The 18993-nt window shown below is 49.3% G+C and overlaps 1 protein-coding gene across 3 annotated transcripts in view; it reads left to right on the top strand.

The window, feature by feature from the left end:
* The window catches only part of LOC115653648 (myogenesis-regulating glycosidase-like), a 31863-nt gene extending 19305 nt beyond the window's left edge, over positions 1-12558 (top strand). For 2 of the 3 annotated variants that reach the window (XM_030567150.1, XM_030567151.1), the window contains exon 2: positions 8602-12558. In XM_030567150.1, coding sequence (XP_030423010.1) covers positions 8786-10822 — 2037 coding nt within the window. In that variant the 5' untranslated portion in view covers positions 8602-8785 and the 3' untranslated portion in view covers positions 10823-12558. Of the gene's footprint in view, positions 1-848; positions 1153-8601 lie in introns of those variants that run through there. The other variant, XM_030567152.1, reaches the window with a different exon arrangement.
* The last annotated feature ends 6435 nt before the right edge of the window (positions 12559-18993 follow it).

The raw sequence follows: 18993 nt of genomic DNA, 5'->3' as shown, positions 1-18993 counted from the left end.
AAGTGCCTGTGAGCCCAGACCCCAAGTTTTATTTCCCGCTCTGCCACTGATCTGCTATGTGACTTTGAACAAGTCATTTCGCCTTCCCATGCCTCAATTTCCCCATCTTTAAAATGGGATGAACACAAACGTATCCATCTTCCAGGGAGGTAGAGACTGCAAAATGGTCAGACGACTTACCTGAGAAAAGAGAACACAGCCGCAGTCTGCAAGGACAGCCCTTAAGGAAATAGCATTTCCAACAAGAAATGAGAGTGGATAAAAAACCACTGAGGCTGGAGTTCTAACTAGTTCTGTGCTCCTGGGCTGATCCCAGCCCTCCCAAGCAGAGATTTTATAGTCTATCCCACATTGAGCTCAAGTTAACCCTTTGGGCACTAGAGACCAGGTAGTGGCCTGTCTGAGGCTGAATTTGTGTTTGTAGATTTCGGAGATGCTTAAAAGGTTTTAAAAAATGCAAAGGCTGCAGGAGGCAGTGTCACAATAGATTTTATCTATTTCCATGGCAAGCCTCCCTGCAGTTATCTAAGCCCCTCATAATTATTAATGGATTATGTGAGGTAGGGAAATTTTAGCTCTGTTTTCAGAAGGGAAACTGAGGCCCAGGGGAGCTTAAATGACTTGTCCAAGGTCACCCAGGTAGCCAGTTCAACCCGCCAAGCCTAGTTCTGTCCACTATGTTATGGTGTATGTCCCATTTCCCCCTCCTTATGGGCTGTGATCCCATCTCCTGTAACATTAGCAATGCAGTCACGCAGGCACTGCCAGCTCATGGAAAACAATAAGAACACTACTGCACAGAGATGCTGTGAGTCAGCAGCGACTGAGAGCTGAGAAGCAGCAAGAGGGAAACTGGACGATTCAGGAACTGGAGGGAACCTGAGGTTTGAGGGAAAGTGAAGGGACACGACTGCTATTCGGAGACCGAATGAAGGGAAAAAAACCTGTGAAGTCTGGACTAGACAAATCTCTTCACTCCTCAGTCAGAGAGGCCTTTAGCTTTCTAGCCTTTCAGTTGCTTTAAATAATGGGATTGTTGTGGAATTAAGGGGTGATTAGCCCATGTGAGCGATAGGTTTAATTAAGTGAGCTGTACAGCAGCCAAATTCCACAGAGCCCTGGGTTCCCTCATTCCTGGGCTCGAGGATGATGGTAAGTGGAAAGCAGCTTTGCATCATCAGGTGGTTGCACTTCAGTCTCTGCAGTTTAACCCCTGAATTGCTTATTCTGCAGGTAGTCAGGATGCGAGCCCGTTCGCTGTAGCATGCACACCTGATTAGGGCCCTACTCCTAGTGGGTCCTGGTCATTGTAGGATGAGGCCTTAGGAGAGTAACATAGGGATTTCTCTGCTCCCTCTGAAGCAGCAAATATTGCAGTGCAGAATTTATGTTCCCCACAGAATTTTATTTTTTCCCCTGCAGAATTTTCCCCCTGCAGCTCCACGCATGGCAGCCCGAGCCTGGAGGCTGACAGCGAGAGCCCCACCGTGCATGGGGCTGATAGCCCAAGCCCAGTTGCGCAGCAGAATTTTAAAATATTCTGCGCAAAAAAAATAATTTTGGGGGCATAGAATTCCTCCAGGAGTAAATCTGCTATTTCTTCCTGCTGGAGTGTTGGTTTTAGCATCAGAAGTTAGCTGCATGTGTGCTGTTGTTCATGTAAGCTCAAGGACATGCAGGGTGCTTTATAGAAGTACTTTTTTCCTAAGTGATGATAAGAATCCTGTCCGGAAGAGAATATTGTCCTAGGCCCTAATCCTACAGGCAGGCAGAAAGTTGCACACACGCGTAGTCCTATGAAGTCAATGCTAGAGAGTTATAAACATGCTTGCAAAGTCAGAGGACTAACAGACAGAGATGGAATGCAGGCGAAGTCTGAGATAAGAGATCATGGAGTTAGATATTCACGTTTCGCCACATGTTCTGTTGGTTCTAGTTTTAAGACCGAAAAGTTTGGTTTTCCAACAAGTGTTATAGCAAAGACATGGGTGTTGTGAGCAGAGGCTGAGGTGATTAGCAGGGAATGATAGTTGAAAAGAGGGATAAGATTTTTAGCAAGGCCTTGAACTAAAGCAAAGATTTCTGGTATTTTGATTGATGAGGGAAGTCAGTGTGTAGGTAGCAGCATGGAAAGTGAAACGTGAGTTTTATTAACCAGTAGAACTGGTCGTTCTATTTGTTTAAGCAAAACTGAAATTCTGTATTTTGATATAAAAATGGAAACTAAACACTTATTTGTTGGTTAAAAATGATGTTGTTTCTAAGTGGAGGAAAAGTTTACAAAAACTGTTGGGTTTCTGGTTTTGCGTTGATACCAGAAAATTTGAGGGGAGGGAGGTTCTGAAGTTTCCTGAAAAGTGAAAACCTGATCTATTAAACAGATTGTAAAAATGAGTAGTGGCTTGGTCACCACCTCCCAAAGTATTGCTTTGTCCCATGCTTTAATCTATGCACAGTAGTATAAAATGCTAGCATCATTTGCTGTGATATCAAAACTGATAATAGTGCAGACTTCACAGCAGTGGATTTCATGGAGTTTCTCACACGTCTTCCCCTTTTTAGGGTAATGATTTTGTTTGTTTAAAATTTTTGTTGTAGATTGATTTGTTTCAGGGTGTTTTTGTTGTTGAATAGGTTTATTGAATAGAAGGGGTAGGGATCAGTGTTGTAGGTGTCATACAGTGGTGGAAAAACTGTTTCAAAGAGGAAGATTTTGCAGAGTTTCCTAGAGATGGTCAGACTCTGAATTCACCTGATCTCCTCTGAAAGTTTATTCTCCAGGTTGTTCCCTGGGACTAATCCCCATCCTCTTAACTGTAACCTTTATGGGGTATGCCAGGCTATAATTAAGGCTTCGAATCTTTCATGGAGGTCACAGATTCCGTGACTTTCCAGGACTTCCGTGATTTCTGCAGCAGCTGGTGCGGCTGACCCCAGAACTACCCGAGCAGCTGGGGTGGCCCTGGGGCCAGCTGCACCCATTGCTGCTGCAGCAGCTGCAGGCAACTGGTCCCGAGCACTGCCCCAGAGCAGCAGTCTGAGAGCAGCAGTGGTGCCCCAAGCCACCCCGGCCTGGAGGAGCAGTGGCAGGGCCACAGGTCGCACCTCCCCCCAGGAGCAGCAGCATCCGGTGGAGCACCGCCCCATCAGCAGGTAAAATTTAGTTAGGCGTATTTTTAATAAAAGTCACAGACAGGTCACTGGCCCTGACTTTTTGGTTATTGACCATGACCTGTCCGTGACTTCTACTAAAAATACCCATGACTAAATCGTAGCCTTAGCTCTAATGCAGAGGAATCACACAAAGCGTTGCTTTCTTCTATCTCTGAACAAGGAGCTTTGTTAGAATAAGGAGCACAGAGGAGAGACAAGGTGTTTGAGGTACCTTTCATTGAACCAACTTCTGTAACCCATAAGGGTTACAGTTAAGAGGATGGGGATTTAGCTAACCTCCAACAAGAAGTGCTCACTCATGAAATCTGTAGCCCCTTTTTGTCCTATGACTAGGGAGGTGTTAAGTGGCCACCTCACCTAGAATGATCTCTTAGAATATGTGCTGCTGCTAAACTACCTGTTCGACCTTGTACGTGGCTGTGACACCGAGTGCCTTTCCCAGACCTGAGGAAGAGCTCTGTGTAGCTCGAAAGCTTGTCTCTCTCCCCAACAGAAGTTGGTGCAATAAAAGATATCACCTCCCCCACCTTGTCTCTCTAATATCCTGGGACCAACATGGCTACAGCACTGCACACAATGAAGGATGCAGTGTTAGCACAAGGTTATCATAGAATCATAGAATATCAGGGTTGGAAGGGACCTCAGGAGGTATCTAGTCCAACACCTGCTCAAAGCAGGACCAATTCCCAACTAAATCAACCCAGCCAGGGCTTTGTCAAGCCTGACTTTAAAAACCTCTGAGGAAGGAGATTCCACCACCTCCCCAGGGAACCCATTCCAGTGCTTCACCACTCTCTGAGTGAAAAATTTCCTAATATCCAACCTAAACCTCTCCCACTGCAGCTTGAGACCATTACTCGTTGCTCTGTCATCAGGTACCACTGCGAACAGCCGAGCTCCATCCTCTTTGGAACCCCACTTCAGGTAGTTGAAAGCAGCTATCAAATCCCCCCTCACTCTTCTCTTCTGCAGACTAAACAATTATCCTCAGGCCTGCACAACATGCGGCCCACGTGGGCTCACTGTGCGGCCCGTGGGCAAGCGGCGGGGTAGGGCTGCTAGGTTCGCCCCCTGACCGGGGAGAGGGGGCCACCCCTCAGACCGCCCTAACGGCCAGAACCACACGTGTCTCCGTCTCCCACTCCCCCCGCCTGGCGCACAGCGGGTGCATCACTTCCAGGGCCCACTGAGGCAGGAAGCGCTGGGCACAAGGCAGAGCCGGTAAGTGCCGAGCGAGGGGAGGGGCGCCCGGCCTGGGCTCAAGCCACACCTCGGGGGGGGCAGGGGAGGGGAAGCTGGGCCGAGATACCCCCCCCCGAATCCCCTCCTTTGGTTGGGGACAGGGTGGCTACTGCGCTAGTTGGTTCCATGGCGGCCTCCGTAGTGATTGGGGCGGGGCGGGGGGGATTGAACTGTCTGTGGGCAGCCAAGAAATCCCCAGGGGGAGAGAGAGGTGTGTGTGTGTGTGTGTGTGTGTGTGTGTGTGTGTGTGTGTGTTGCACCTGCCCTGCCCCAACTGCTGCCCCCTTCCCTGGTCCAGGGACCTTCCCCCTCCCCAGCCCGTCACGCTGTCTCCTGCCCCGGGTTCCCTGCGCCCCTGTGTTTGTGTGTTGGACAGTCACATCCAGTCCCTTCACACTGCCCCCCTTTCCCCTCCCCTTAATTCACAGCCCCAGAAACTCCCTTCAAACTGTTGCCCTTTTCCTCTCCCCTTATTTCATTGGGGGATGACGAGCTGAGCAGGCGGGCAGTGGCGGCGAGGCTTTATACTGGGGGGGGTGTTTCCGCGGGGCCGGGCAGCACTGGGGCGGGGGATGGTGTTTCGGGGGGGCTGGGCAGCACTGGGGGATGGTGTTTTGGGGGGGCTGGGTGGCGCGGGGGGGTGTGTTTCGGGGGGCTGGGTGGCGCTGGGGCGGGGGAGATGTTTCAACGGGGCTGGGCAGTGCTGGCAGGGGTGGGGTGTTTCGGCGAGGCCGAGGGGGTTTGGCCCCCAGCTGTTTTCTTTGGAGTAATATGGCCCTCACCGCTTTACAAGTTGTGCAGGCCTGATATAGAGCTTCTGCCTAGAATCTTGCCACATCCTCCCTGGCTTCCTGATACAGCTTTAATACATATCCTTGTAGTCAAGTGCATGCAGAATTCTTGCTTTCAATTGCAGTATTGTCACTAGGGCTTGTAATCACTGCTGTCTCTCCCTAGGTGTTGAAGGCATGCAGCGTGTAACAGAGAGGCTCCCATTATTTCCAGGAGCAAGCACTTTGAAACAAGGGAAAAAAGCAATTTCCCCTTAATCTGTTAAAAAGAAAAAATCAGCCCAAGAATCTTCATTTGCTCTTAGTGTATGGCCAACATTACCACTTCATCAGCCTCAAACATGAGAGCAGCAAATCCATACCCTCCAGTTAAGGCCCATTAGAAACCTTTCTAGTAGGCAGCAGTGTTTGCTGCAGAAGGCCTGGCATCTCTCTCTTTGCTTTAATGAGACACTGGCTCGCACAGCGTGCCATGCAGCAGCTGTGAGTGATGGGATATTAGAGTGAGAAGGTGTCAATAGGATTTGTCACATTAGAGGCCCACAATCCCAGTTCAAATGAACCTTCTGGTGGCTAAAAAGCTAATATGAGGGCTCAGACTTGTGCAATTGGCATAATAAAAATGCTGCTCACAAAGCAGCACATATAAAAGCCATAGATCCAGCCGGGGGCCATCCTGTCTGGAAACTGAACCCTTTACTCTAAATCATTCATATTAAGGCAGTACCTAGGAATCTTAATCAAGCTGCAAGGCTCCAGAGTGCTATGTATTCTACACGGGTGGCTCCAGGCCCCAGCACGCCAAGTGCGTGCCTGGGGCGGCAAGCCGTGGGGGCGATCTGCCGGTGCTGCGAGGGCGGCAGGCAGGCTGCCCTCAGTGGCTTGCCTGCGGAGGGTCTGCTGGTCCCACGGCTTTGGCGGAGGTCCGCCAAAGCCGCAGGACCAGCGGACCCTCCGCAGGCAAGCCGCGGGAGGCAGCCTGCCTGCTGTACTTTTGGGGCAGCAAAATTCCTAGAGCTGCCCCTGTTTCTACAGTTATGTAACAGTCAGCAGCAGTTCATGCCCCACAGAACTCAAGATGCATTAGACCGAATGCAAGAGATGGGTGAGAGGGAATCGGCCAACGCTTGAGTTAGCACAGTTTGTCAGCTGACAGTCCAGCCACTCTGTACAATTTGAGTGGTTCTCACTCGAGCTAGATTAACTCTGCAGTTTGTTAATTGAGTGAAGATAACTTGAGTTAATTCTGTGATGAAGATTAGACCAGGGCAGGCAAACTTTATGGCATGAGGGCCCCATCGGGGTTGCAAAACTGTATGGAGGGCCAGGTAGGGAAGGCTGTTCCTCCCCAAACAGCCAGGCCCCCACCCCCTATCTGCCCCGTCCCACTTCCCACCCTGTGACTGCCCCCTTCAGAATCCCCGACCCATCCAACCCCCCCTGCTCCTTGTCTCCTGATCGCCCCCTCCTAGGACCCCACCCCTTATTCAACCCCCCATGCTCCCTATCCCCTGACTATCCCAATCTCTATCCACACCCCAGCCCCCTGACAGGCCCCCCAGAACTCCCACGCCTATCCAACCCCACCGTTCCCCATCCCCTGACCGCCCCCTCCCCAGAACCTCCACCCCATCCAACTGCTCCCTGTCCCCTAACTGCCCCCCACGACTCCCTGCCCTTTATCCAAACACCCCCACCCCCTTACCATGCCGCTCAGAGCAGCAGAAGCTCACAGCCTTGCTGGAGCCAGCCATGCTGCCCGCACAGTGGCGTTGCTTCAGGGGGACGGGACAGCAGGGGAGGGGATGGGGGCAGCCTCCCCAGACAGGAGCTCAGGGGCCAGGCAGGATGGTCCCGCAGGCAGGATTTGGCCCGCAGGCGCAGTTTGCCCACATCTGACTTAGACATAGATAAAATTAAGTTTGATTGCTTGGAGATCTCATTCCTGGTCACTCTTCTGTGGCTGTTAATTAGCACTGCCCAATAAAGGTGTGTAAAGCTTTTCAGTTTAGCCTCTAGTGTTAGGCAAGCTAATGTCTTAATCCAGACTTTGAAAACTAGAAAGGCCTAGTGCCGTGTTTCTCTGATTACCATCTTCCCTTCAACACACATGCAGTCTGGCTACTGCTAAACGAAAATCGGAGTTTCTGTTTTACAGGAAATTCTGGTGTTTCAACATTTGTTTTAATCCCAAACTGGATGGAATCACTGAATGAAAAAAAACTGATATTTCAATGAAAAGTTCTGAATCAAAAATATTTGGTAATGTTTTGACAATTTTTGGTACAAAACATGTTGGTAACATTTTTGGTAAATGTTTTGACAGTCCCGAATCGAAAGATTGTTTTGGTCTGTTAAACAGAATGGAAATGTTCCTTTTTGAGACAGTTTGACATGAAAACTGCATCTGCCTTTGGCAGTGTCCCCAAACTTTTTATCTCGCGTTCCCCCAGGGCTGGGAAGTGTGGCCACGACTGGGGCTGGGGCCACGGCTGGGAGCAGGGTCAGGGCTGGGGGCCAGGGCTGGGGCTGGAGTTGCAGCCAGGCCAGGAACTTGAAGTTGAGGCTTAGGCCGGCCGCAGCTGGGGGTGGGGTTGGGAGCAGGCGTGGAGCTGGGGCTGCAGCTGGAAGGAAGCTGAGGCCAAGCCGGTAGCCAGGGCCACAGCCGGGTGCGGAGCTGCAGCTGGGCCGGCAGCCGGGGCTGGGCCAAGGGGCAGGGCTGGGGGCAGGGCCAGTAGCAGAGCCATAGCCAGGAGCTGGAGTCGGAGCAGAGCTGAGGGCAGAGCTGGGCTGGGTGGCGCTCCCTCCCTGCCCCTTGTGGGGGCTGGTCCAGGTCCCACTATGACTCCCTCCCCCCTGAACATTCCTCTGCACCCCCACAGTTTGGGGACCACCGCGTTAGCCAGTAGGAGCAGAAGCAACCAAAGCAGGGACCTTGGGACATTCAGCACATTTTCTAAAGTTTTACCGGGACTTCCTCTGCCCTGTGCTGACAGCCAGAGTCTTTTCACCTCTGCTTCACTCCACATGTACCCTCTTACCCTCTTCTCCCCAGCCCTGTCTCCCCTTCCCTTCAGTGTCCCCTCTCCATGCCCTTTGCTTTCCACTTAGCTGATCCCCCTCCTAGCTAAACACATACACACACTCTCACTCTGTGGCAGTAACATGCCATTTGCTTCCATCACGTTCACTCTGCCTGGATGGTTCTACTCCTCTGCCACTATGTCTCCATTTTCTGTTTATATTGTTAGCTCTTCAGGACAGGGGCTGCCTGCTACTCCATTTGTACAATGCCTGGCGCAAAAGGGCCCCATGATTGCTTGGTCTCTAAGTTCTACTGTAATATATTTGACTTAGAGAATGCTTATAGGTATTTTTCCCCCTTCTGTTTCAGACACCACTGTTCAGGGGTTGAAGGGATCTGGAGAAGAAATGCCAGCTGCATACAACACTGTTCCTTTCCTTTTTTGGAGAGCCTGACAAGAACTCTACCAAAAGAAACTAAGCGTTTTCGGCTTTGCGTAAAATCAGCTGTCTTGTTGTTGTTTAGGATTGAGAGCTTCAGAAAGAATCGCATCATGTACACGTTCCTGCCTGACAGCTTCACCCCGGGGAAGCCGAAGCCGTCCAAGGAGCTGAAGCCAATGATCGGTGCAGTCATCGTCGGGCTGATCTTGTTCATTGCGGCGGTGGTGGCTTGGTGCTACTACACGGCGTCTCTCAGGAAGGCGGAGCGGCTAAAGACGGAATTGATGGACCTGAGGAAGGATGGGTTCATCATCAAAAACAACAATGGGGAGGTGGTCTTCAGACTGGCCTTCCAGTCGGGCACCCTCGACCTGGAGTCCTGCTCGAAAGAAGGGGAAATTTTAACCTGCACCAGGTCGGACAGAGGGAAGCTGAATTTCTTCATTCAGACAGTCAAGCCCAAGGACACGGTGATGTGCTACCGCGTCCGCTGGGAGGAGTTTGTGGCGGACACGGTGGTCGAGCACACCATGTTTTGGGAGGACGCTCACTGGTACGGGGGCTGTGAAATGAGCGTCCAGCACTGGCCAATCAGACTCCCAGGGTACCAGGAGCCCATGCCGTTTGTGACGAGTGACGTGTATTCCTTCAGGGGCAGCTTTGGAGGCATCTTGGAAAGGTACTGGTTGTCCTCGAAAGCGGCAGCTATAAAGATTAACGACTCAGTGCCCTTCCACCTGGGGTTTAATGCCAGTGAACGGTCGCTCTTCTTTCAAGCCAGGTATAAAGATTCTCCCTACAAACCTCCCCTTGGGCAGCAGCCTTTCCCGGAGCTGAGCTACCGTGTCTGCGTCGGCTCGGATGTGACCTCCATTCACAAATACATGGTACGCAGGTACTTTAACAAACCTTCTAAGATCCCAGCAGAAAACGCCTTCCGGTACCCCATCTGGTCTACATGGGCTCTCTACAAAAATGATATTGACCAGGATAAGCTGTTGCGTTTTGCAGAAAAGATTAAAAAGTACCGGTTTAATTGCAGCCATATTGAAATAGACGACACCTACACACAGACTTATGGCGATTTCGACTTTGATCCGGTAAAGTTCCCTAATGTGACAGAAATGTTCAAAACGCTGAAAAAAGAGGGATTTAAAGTTACCCTGTGGACTCATCCCTTTATAAACTACAATTCTTCCAATTTTGGAGTGGGGATAGAGCGGCAGCTCTTTATCAAGGAGCCGACGGGGAAACTTCCCGCGATGGTGAAGTGGTGGAACGGCATTGGCGCCATATTGGATTTTACCAATCCCACAGCCAGGGAGTGGTTTCAGAGCCACCTGAAACAACTGCGGTCCAAGTACGGCATCGCGTCCTTTAAATTTGACGCTGGTGAAGTGAGCTACCTTCCAAAGCAGTTCAGCACCTTCAGGCCCTTGTCGGATCCCAGCGTCTGGTCCAGACGGTACACGGAAATGGCCATTCCGTTCTACGAGCTCGCTGAAGTCAGGGTCGGCTACCAGTCCCAAAACATCTCGTGCTTCTTCCGTATCATCGACCGCGACTCGGTTTGGGGCTATGAGCTTGGCCTCAAGTCCCTGATCCCTACCGTGCTCACCATTAGCATGCTGGGATACCCTTTCATTTCAGCTGACATGATTGGTGGGAATTTTTTCCCCAACAAGACAGAAGGTGCTGTTGAAATCCCGGACCAGGAGCTGTACATCCGCTGGCTGGAGCTTTCGGCCTTCATGCCCTCCATGCAGTTCTCCATACCCCCCTGGCTCTATGACAAGGAAGTGATTGAGATTGCACAGAAGTTCACAGAGCTGCATGAGTCCCTGGTTGCCCCTCTGCTGTTGGAGCTGGCTGGAGAGGTCACTGACACTGGAGACCCCATCATACGGCCCATCTGGTGGATTTCTCCCAGGGATGAATTCGCTCACAAGATTGACTCCCAGTTCCTCATTGGGGATACCCTCATGGTGGCCCCTGTCCTGGAGCTGGGCAAGCAAGAGCGAGATGTGTACCTCCCGGCTGGCAAATGGCGCAGTTACAAAGGGGAGCTGTTTGAGAAGACCCCAGTCCTGTTAACAGACTATCCCGTTGACTTGGACGAAGTTGCTTATTTCCTCTGGGTATCTTAATAGGCTCCTCCATCCACTCTAATCTTTGCGATAACCATGCCTTACTTTAGAGTCTTAAAACAAGTAACAATTCTAAATGCACAGTATGTTTCTTTGGAGGGGAGTACTGGAGGGGAATGGGAAGTAACAGGATTTTGTTTTTTAAATATCCTATATCTTGTCCATAATTGACACTCCAGTTTGGGCAGTGATGTAAATATAAATGCAGAAGGTATAATAGCATCACAGGATGCATACAGGAAGCCAAGGCCTTTTCAAATCTCTGAGCTCCAAAGGTAAAAGCACCCCTGAGTTTTTAGCTGTGCAGCATGTGGGGGTTTTTTTCATTATTTTATTTCTCCTTTAGAAATGAGGCCCCTGGGGGGCCTACAATATTTGCCCTAAACCCCCGTCTTCTAGGTGCAGCCTATGAATCCAAATCCCATAGTTCAATGCTCCATCTTGATCTCAATGAAAGGCTGCCTGCTTCAATAGGAAGCAATGCATGCTGGGGCCCGGAGTTTCTGGGCCACGCCTCTCCCCAAAGCGAGTGCTGCTGCAATCTGCTCCGTTTTAATGCAAATGAAATGCACTCTTGGAGTTGTTGCAAGTTGCCAAGATGGTCTGCAGCTGAACAAAGGGAGGACCGCCCTGATCCAAGGGTTGAAAACAATGTTGGAAGGGAACAGGGAATGATTCGAACACGGGAAGCAATGGGTTACTACAGCACAACTAGCCTTACATTTTATAATGTGGCAAATATTATTTAAAAATGACTTTTTTTAAAGAGGATAAATCTAGCTATATATTTTATTCCTTAGTCCAGCATTGGACTGGACCTCAAATGCCCAACCCCCCATCTCTCTCGAGTACCAGGCTGGCCAAGGTATTCGACTTACCTGCAAGTATTTTAACGGTATGTTACTTACCCGGGCAGGCTGCATTATTCTGTCCTAGCCTGTTGCTAATATCTGCTGGAAGGGTCTCCTCCTAGAGCACGGACTCTGCTCTTAACACTATTCCTCATAGAGCAACAACATTTGTGCTGTGTATTTTCTTTCCAGGGAGTAAAATGGGTTTCTTTGTTACACACCTATCCTGTGGATACTTCTCTTTCCCCTTTTAAAGATGTGCTTGCAGCTTGGTTATTTGTCAGAGGAATTGTCAGAAGCAAAATAACCTCTCAGAATGTGCATGTGACACTCCCCAGAGACTGCAGGTGCCTGCCCGCCGCACACAAACGGATCCACCACTTTTGCTGCCGACCAATGTATCAATATGAAAAGCAATGACGTTTGCACTGAACAGGGCTGTGCAGATGGGGCTTTTTCATTGTTTCCAAGGGAAGGTTATGGTATTCATAGTCCAGTTAAGCTAGTATTGCATGGCAGTCTCTTTTAGCTGTCTCAATTTTAGCTAAAGTTTTTTGGGCCAGTTTTTCTTTGTTTGTTGCTATTTTTAAAAAGCCCAACACTCCCTAGCTCTCGCGTAGGCACCTAAATGAAGTGGCTCAGTGGAAGCCATTGAGTGCTGAGCACACTGGAACACTTGGCCCCATGTAATTTACTGTCACTCTAGAAATAGGAAATCTGAAGTTTTGGCCCGAAGGTATAATGCAATTCTAACCTACCTGTGAGTGTGTGTTACCCTTTGTCCTCTGTACCTGAGCCAGGGCCACCCGGGAGGGGGGGCAAGTGGGACAGTTTGCCCTGGGCCCTGTAGGGGGCCCTCATGAGAATATAGTATTGCAACTTTTTTTTATGGAAGGGGCCCCTGAAATTGCTTTGCCCCAGGCCCCCTGAATCCTCTGGGCAGCCCTGACCTGAGCCACAGAGGATGTGAGTCTACCGTTGCCCCTCCTACAAAGCCTCACTCTCTATCTCAAGCTGCAGAGACTTGTGGTGTTAACTCTGGAAGTCCCCGGTTCGGTGCCTGGGGTTGGCTGAGGTAGCAGCCACTGTCGTCTTAGGGGCTTGATCTTATACCATTGAAGTCAATGGGAGTTATGCCTCTGAGTTCATTCTTAGCAGGTTTTGGCCCTGGGACTGCAAGGCAAGGATAGAGCTGAGTTGCTGCTGGTGAATGCCAGCAGCCACCCAATTCTAGTCTCCTATCAAGGAAGATGCTGGTGCAAGCGAATGCTGTGTGCTCTGTCTCTAATTCAAGTGGTTTTGTGCTCGGCCTGAGCAGGTGCTCGGCCTGAGCTCATACCGAAGGCTACATTACCAGCTTGCTCTTGCAACGTTTGGATGCCCCAGGTTAGACCCACTCCTTCGTGGTGTGACTTGAAATGTAGCCAACTGATTTCAGCACTGAAAATATGTCAAGACTATGTCTTGAGGGACTCCTGACTGTGCCTCATTTTCAACTCTTGTGGGGTTTTTCCCCTTTGGTTAGCTGTATTCATAGTTTTGGGGAAGGATTCTTGGGAGGGCGGCTTTGCTACAGCATCTGGATAAGATCAGAGATCCTGAGTACAGGGCATAAGGTCTCTGTGTACAAATTGACCACAGCAGCCTTGCACCATTAAAATTTTGATGTCTTCTAGCATGGGGTTTGGCTATATTGACTGGTGAAATGAGCCAGCCCGCCCTTTATCTGAGAGGACTGACAGACATGACAGTGCCCCTACAAAACAGCTGTTTCCTGTGCAGAAAAGCTGGGGTATGGGTGCAGGAGGAATCCTAAAGAGGGAGAACATGCCTGGCTGTGCTTTCAGTGTGAGCCTGAAGACTTCAGCTGCACAAATCTCTGTTCCAGAGGTTCCAGTTGGCTGGAGAACTCTTCCACGAAAAGTTTTCATGGGTGGTGGCAGGAAACATTTGAACCTCTCCGTAAGATTGTTGCACTTTTCGTTCCTGCCACCGTTGAAGCAATGGGGCTGCAGAAATGCAACAGAAGGTAGAACCAAGGCCTCTGTGTCGTTGGATACTTGAATTAATCACAGGCTGCTCCCAAAGGTAGGACATCCAGAAATAACTAGCAGCTGGAATTCCAAGGTGCTTTGTAACTGCCTCTTTGTTCTGTAGAGGTTTACTAGGGAGTAAGAATATGAGCAATAGTATGTCAAGTCTCTGTTTAACGGAACTGGATCCTTGTGGTTGTGCAAAGATGGTATTAGATGCTTCATTGGGCCACTGTTGTGAAGGCTACAAAGGAACTTAGCCAGAAAACTCATCACGGCTTAGATACATCCAAGTTTCCTATAGACACATCCTCCCCTTCAAAGGAAAGAATTTTATTATAGAAAGTTGAACTATTTAATTTAACTGGTTAGGAAGAAACGTTAGTAACGTGTGAGCATCCTTATTTCTCCACCAAATGCCACAGCGGCTGGGAGACAAAATGAAACAGCTGCTAGGAAACTACAGAGGAAACTGTTAAAACTGTGTCGCAGGCAGCTGGACAGCAGCACAGATATGTCCCCAGGTTCTGTGGCATCCTCCATCCTGTGTAAAACTGGTGCTGAGAGGAGCCTCAGCATTGCTATGTAGAATTCGTTTAGCAGCCGGCCTTCTCCTACCACTGCAACAAAATGGGAAGTGGCTCAGCTCCTTAATGACACTGAGCAACCTGATGGGGGCCAAAAAGGTGTTTTGTGTTGAAGTTCCACTTCCCAGCTCTGAACTAGGAGGGACTGGGAATGGATTGATTTGGATCCTCTCCGAATGCTAGAATTCTTACTGTACCACTAAAAGGGATGAAATGACCTAGATTGTTCTAGGCTTGTAAGGTGGGTAACTGCACAAAACCCAGGGTCAAGGAAATACCTGTGGTGATGGAGGTGGGTGGACTGGTTCAGATTTGCCACCCAAATGTCTGTCTAGCACTGCCTCTGGGAATGGCTAAACTGCAGCTGGGAATGATGCAGGGATGGCTCCGATTATGTTTGTAGAATTATTTTATTTGAATCCTGCACTACTGTATGGGTTTTGCACAATGCTGTAAATCTGCACATGCCTTTGCAAGTCAGCTTCTAATGTTCATTTTAACCAGTTTTCTAACTCTCTTAATTACTGAAGAAACAACGTAACTCTCCTGTTAACTGAAATAGCTTTGGGAGGATAAAGGGAATTTTAACTAGGTCCATCTGCAACACCTTTGTGGGAACAGTTGCATCAACAGTGATGAATGTAGGTTACTTTCACACCTGACGTTCTATAAAATTAAATCTGAATAACAAGCCCTTTATAACCGCTCTTTTTAAAATGTAAAAGCCTCAGAGAATCAGGCTTGTTTTCCATCCCACCTCCCTCTACTCCGCTTTAATCTCTCAGGGGTCAGGGCTTGATGTATAAATGGTCTGTCCTAAACTATAGATCTGTTTGCTTTGTCGGAGGGCTTTTTTCCTTCTTGTGAGCTCTGCAGTCAAGGAAAGATGTATGTTTAGGGCTGGTCTATAGAAGATACTTCTCCCACGGGATAAGGAGAAGTTCCATGTGCCATTTTCTTTTGGAAGATCAGCAGAGCAAAGGGAAAGAAAATTTTGCTCCCAATTTCATTGTGTGACTATGGAATAGCCCAGCTGATGATGGAATTATTCAACACTGGTGAAAGTGAGAGCAGAATGTAGCCCAGAGAATGCACCATGTCCAGGATTCAGCAAGGTATCAAAGCATGCACTCGTCTTTAATGGGACTATTTACTGGCTAAAGCTAGACCCAGGCTGAAGTACCTTGCTCAGTTGAGGACCATATTTCTGGTTAACAAAGAAGAGAGGCTATTTCTCTGATTCACAATAACGGTCCAGAAAATCATTTAGGGACCTAACCACTTGCTTATTTACAGCACAGGGTGCATTTTCTATTTTAACAGCACAGGTTTCACTTACAGCTGAGTGCTGGGAAAAAGAATGTGGCGTACATTTGGTGCAAAACAACACAATTCACTTATGCCACCAATCCAGCCCCAGTACATATGCTCCTGCTGCAATGCTGGCTGTCAAGTTTCAAAACTGATATCTACATGAAGAGTAGATGATGATGATGAAACTTTAATTTAAGAACCGTGCAGAGCTCCTTTGCTGCAAATAGTGTTTCCCTCCTGACTTTTCTTTCTTTTTTTTTGTATGAAACTTGGCCCTGCCTTGTTCCACACTAACCAAAAAGAGAGGGAAATGTTTGCATTTTGTTAACATTGATTGGGGGGAGGGAGGGTCACATGATCACTGACGTGTCATGTTTCAAACTATTCATTTTGAATAAAAGACTCTTTCAACCCCTTGACGGCCTCTTTCCTTCAGTGTGAATGGCACCATACACCAAGACCAACTGCCATTATATTGAAAAGCGTAAAGCTGCAGCCAGCTGTGTGCGTGTTACACAAACGGCCAATGCATGCTCCAGCCTGTATCTCTTTAATGGGAAGCATGGAGCTGAAAGAGATGGGCTGAGAGTGGGTAGTAAATTACAGATGGGTTTGAAGGAGGAGATGGCTGCAGAATGGATGGGTGTAATTTGGGGCTGTGTATATGGTACAGAGCTGGGAGTAAGTCCTACTCTATCTGGATCTGGTATAGCTAAACCTTCTATTAGTATTACAGGAGCACATAGCGGCCTCAAGTGAGGGGGTATTGTGCTGTTCAAATGCAGATAGTGAGAAATGGTCTCTTTCCCAAAGAACTAACAGTCTGAATGATGCAGGCACAGGGTGGGCACAGAGAGGCAAAGCGCCTTGCCCATGGTCACCCAGCAGGACAGTAGCAGAGCTGGTAACAGAATCCAGATCTCCTGAATCCTAATCCAGTGCCCTACTCCATAGCCCCAGCCAGCTCTCCTGTTATGGGCACCTCATTAACTAAACAGAAAGGAATTCAGGGCATAGCAAAGTGAAAGACAGAGGTGGCTGAATGAAACGACTCGTGAGGAAAGGTTAGAAGGGCTGAATACTTATATCTTGGCTCAGAGATGGTGACTAAAGCCTTGATTCAGCAGTTCTTGTTCCCCTGCATCGTCCAGTGACTTCAGTCAGAGCACTCCTGTGGGTGAGAGCTGCGAGGCTGGGCCCAGTGGAGGTGGGAGATGATCATCGTCGGTGAATATTTGAAGGCTGCGAAGGTTGTAGAAGAATGAGAATTGCTGAGTGTGTTACAGGGGCATCTAAGTGGAAGCAACAGGATTAGGTTAGGAAAGGGAAAACGTAGGTGGAGTACCAAGGGAAAACCTTCCTGAGGGTGAGACATAAGCTGTACAGCAGAACTAAAATTCATTTGCAAATTTAACACCATTAATTGGGGCTTGAATAAGGACTGGGAGTGGCTGGCTCATTACAAAAGCAGCTTTGCCTCTCCTGGAATTGACACCTCCTTATCTATTATTGGGAGTGGCCCACATCCACCCTGATCGAATTGGCCCTGCCAACACTGGTTGTCCACTTGTAAGGTAACTCCCTTCTCGTCACGTGTCAGTATAACAATGCCTGCATCTGTCATTTTCACTCCAGGTATCTGAAGAAGTGAGGTTTTTACCCACACAAGCTTATGCCCAAATAAATCTGTTAGTCTTTTAAGGTGCCACCGGACTCCTTGTTGTTTTTACATAAGCTATGAAACAGTCTCCCTTGGGAGGGTGTGAAAACCCCATCATGTGGGAGACTTAAAAGTAGGAAATGCCCAAGAGGGAATGATCCTCCCGTGACACCTAGAGGGGAGGGAGAGTCATCAATCAAATGTACTTATATGGCCCCTGTTACCCCAAAGGGCATCATAGCACCTGACCTAGTATTTGCCCTTTGAACACCATGACGTGGGAGGATAGTGCCATCAGCTGCAGTTTGCAGATGGGGACCCCAGGAACAGAAAGACTGAAGTGAGTCACCCGAGGTCACACAGGAAGTTTGGTGGAGCAGGGACTTGAAGCCAGGTCTCCTAGTGGGGCAGGTATCACTCCAACCACTGGACTCTAGTGGCTGGCTGGCAGAGGGCCACTTGCCATCCAAAACTTCACTGTTTCTATGGCTGAGTCGTATAGTTTGTGAGATACCTAGCCTATGGTCAAGGCCATGGCCAGAGCATGGAGGAAGACAGAGTCCATGCTGCAAGGAATTTATAAATTGACATCAAATTGACATGGACACAATCTCTTATTCAGTATTGAAATATCCGCTCCTGCATCCAATTGCCCAGCTGTGTCTCATGCCTTATACTTAAATTGTAGGTGCCTTGGGGTAGAACAGTGGGGAGCTGGGTCAATGAGTCGGGCACCTAAGAGCTGCGGTAATAATAATACACCGTACATGTGGGAAACCCAGGGGCAGGTTAAATCTTAGGGCTATTGGGTTTAGAAGGCCATTGTCTCCATTTACATCCTGATTTATTACAATCACTCACAAGGTAAAGGTCTGTGGGGCTTTGGCTAAGAAGCGACTGCCTGATTCTTCATGCTGCAGCCCATAAATGGTCTTGGGGTGTCACTCGTGGGGGGGCTGCCCCAGCTGCCCCAGCACCTCACACCCACAAACAGAGGTGTGGTGAGCGGGATGGGGCACCTGCATGAGAGTGGCCACAGGCAATATGCTGCGTAGGGAAGAGCCAGACATGATGCTGCTGGGGATGCTGGATATTTCAACAGCCATGATCACTGCCCCTTCGAAAAGGGTCCCCCTAGGCTCTGGGCACCAGCATGATGCCCGGGGGCAGTGCCCTGATTGCACACCCACCTAACCTGGGGCAGCTTTGAGCTAAAGATTCTGGATTTCAGGTCTCACCAAGGAGTCTCCAGCAGCCCTTCCCACAACTTTCCAGTGAGCGACCCAGAGGATGCAGGGGGAGGAACCCAGAGCAAGGTAAGAGAAGCAGCAGCAGTCAGAGCCTGCTCAGCCGAACTTGCTATGCTAGGAGGGGAAGCCGGGAGATAGGGAGCCTCAGCAGTACATGGAAGAGAGGATGGATGGACTAGGGGGAGGCGAAACCATAGACTCAGAGAGCAGAGGGCCATGGGGCATTGATGTGTGTGGGAGAGGGGAGGAGGTGACTGGTGTTGAGGGGACGCTGCATCTGGGAGCCCAGTTCATGCTACATGCACAATGTTATGTAAAATTCTCTTTGCTTTGTGCTGAGCCCAGATAGGCAGATCTACCTGGCCACGTCCCAATGAGCTGGCCTACTGCTCCCCCAAAATGCTGCTGCCTGCCCCCAGCATGGGTGAGTTGGAGCCACTCTCAAGGCCCAAGTCAAAGAGAATTCCTGCAGCTGT

The sequence above is a fragment of the Gopherus evgoodei genome, chromosome 6, assembly GCF_007399415.2.
Source record: "Gopherus evgoodei ecotype Sinaloan lineage chromosome 6, rGopEvg1_v1.p, whole genome shotgun sequence".
Lineage (NCBI taxonomy): Eukaryota > Metazoa > Chordata > Testudines > Testudinidae > Gopherus > Gopherus evgoodei.
This window is presented reverse-complemented; position numbering and strand designations above follow the sequence as displayed.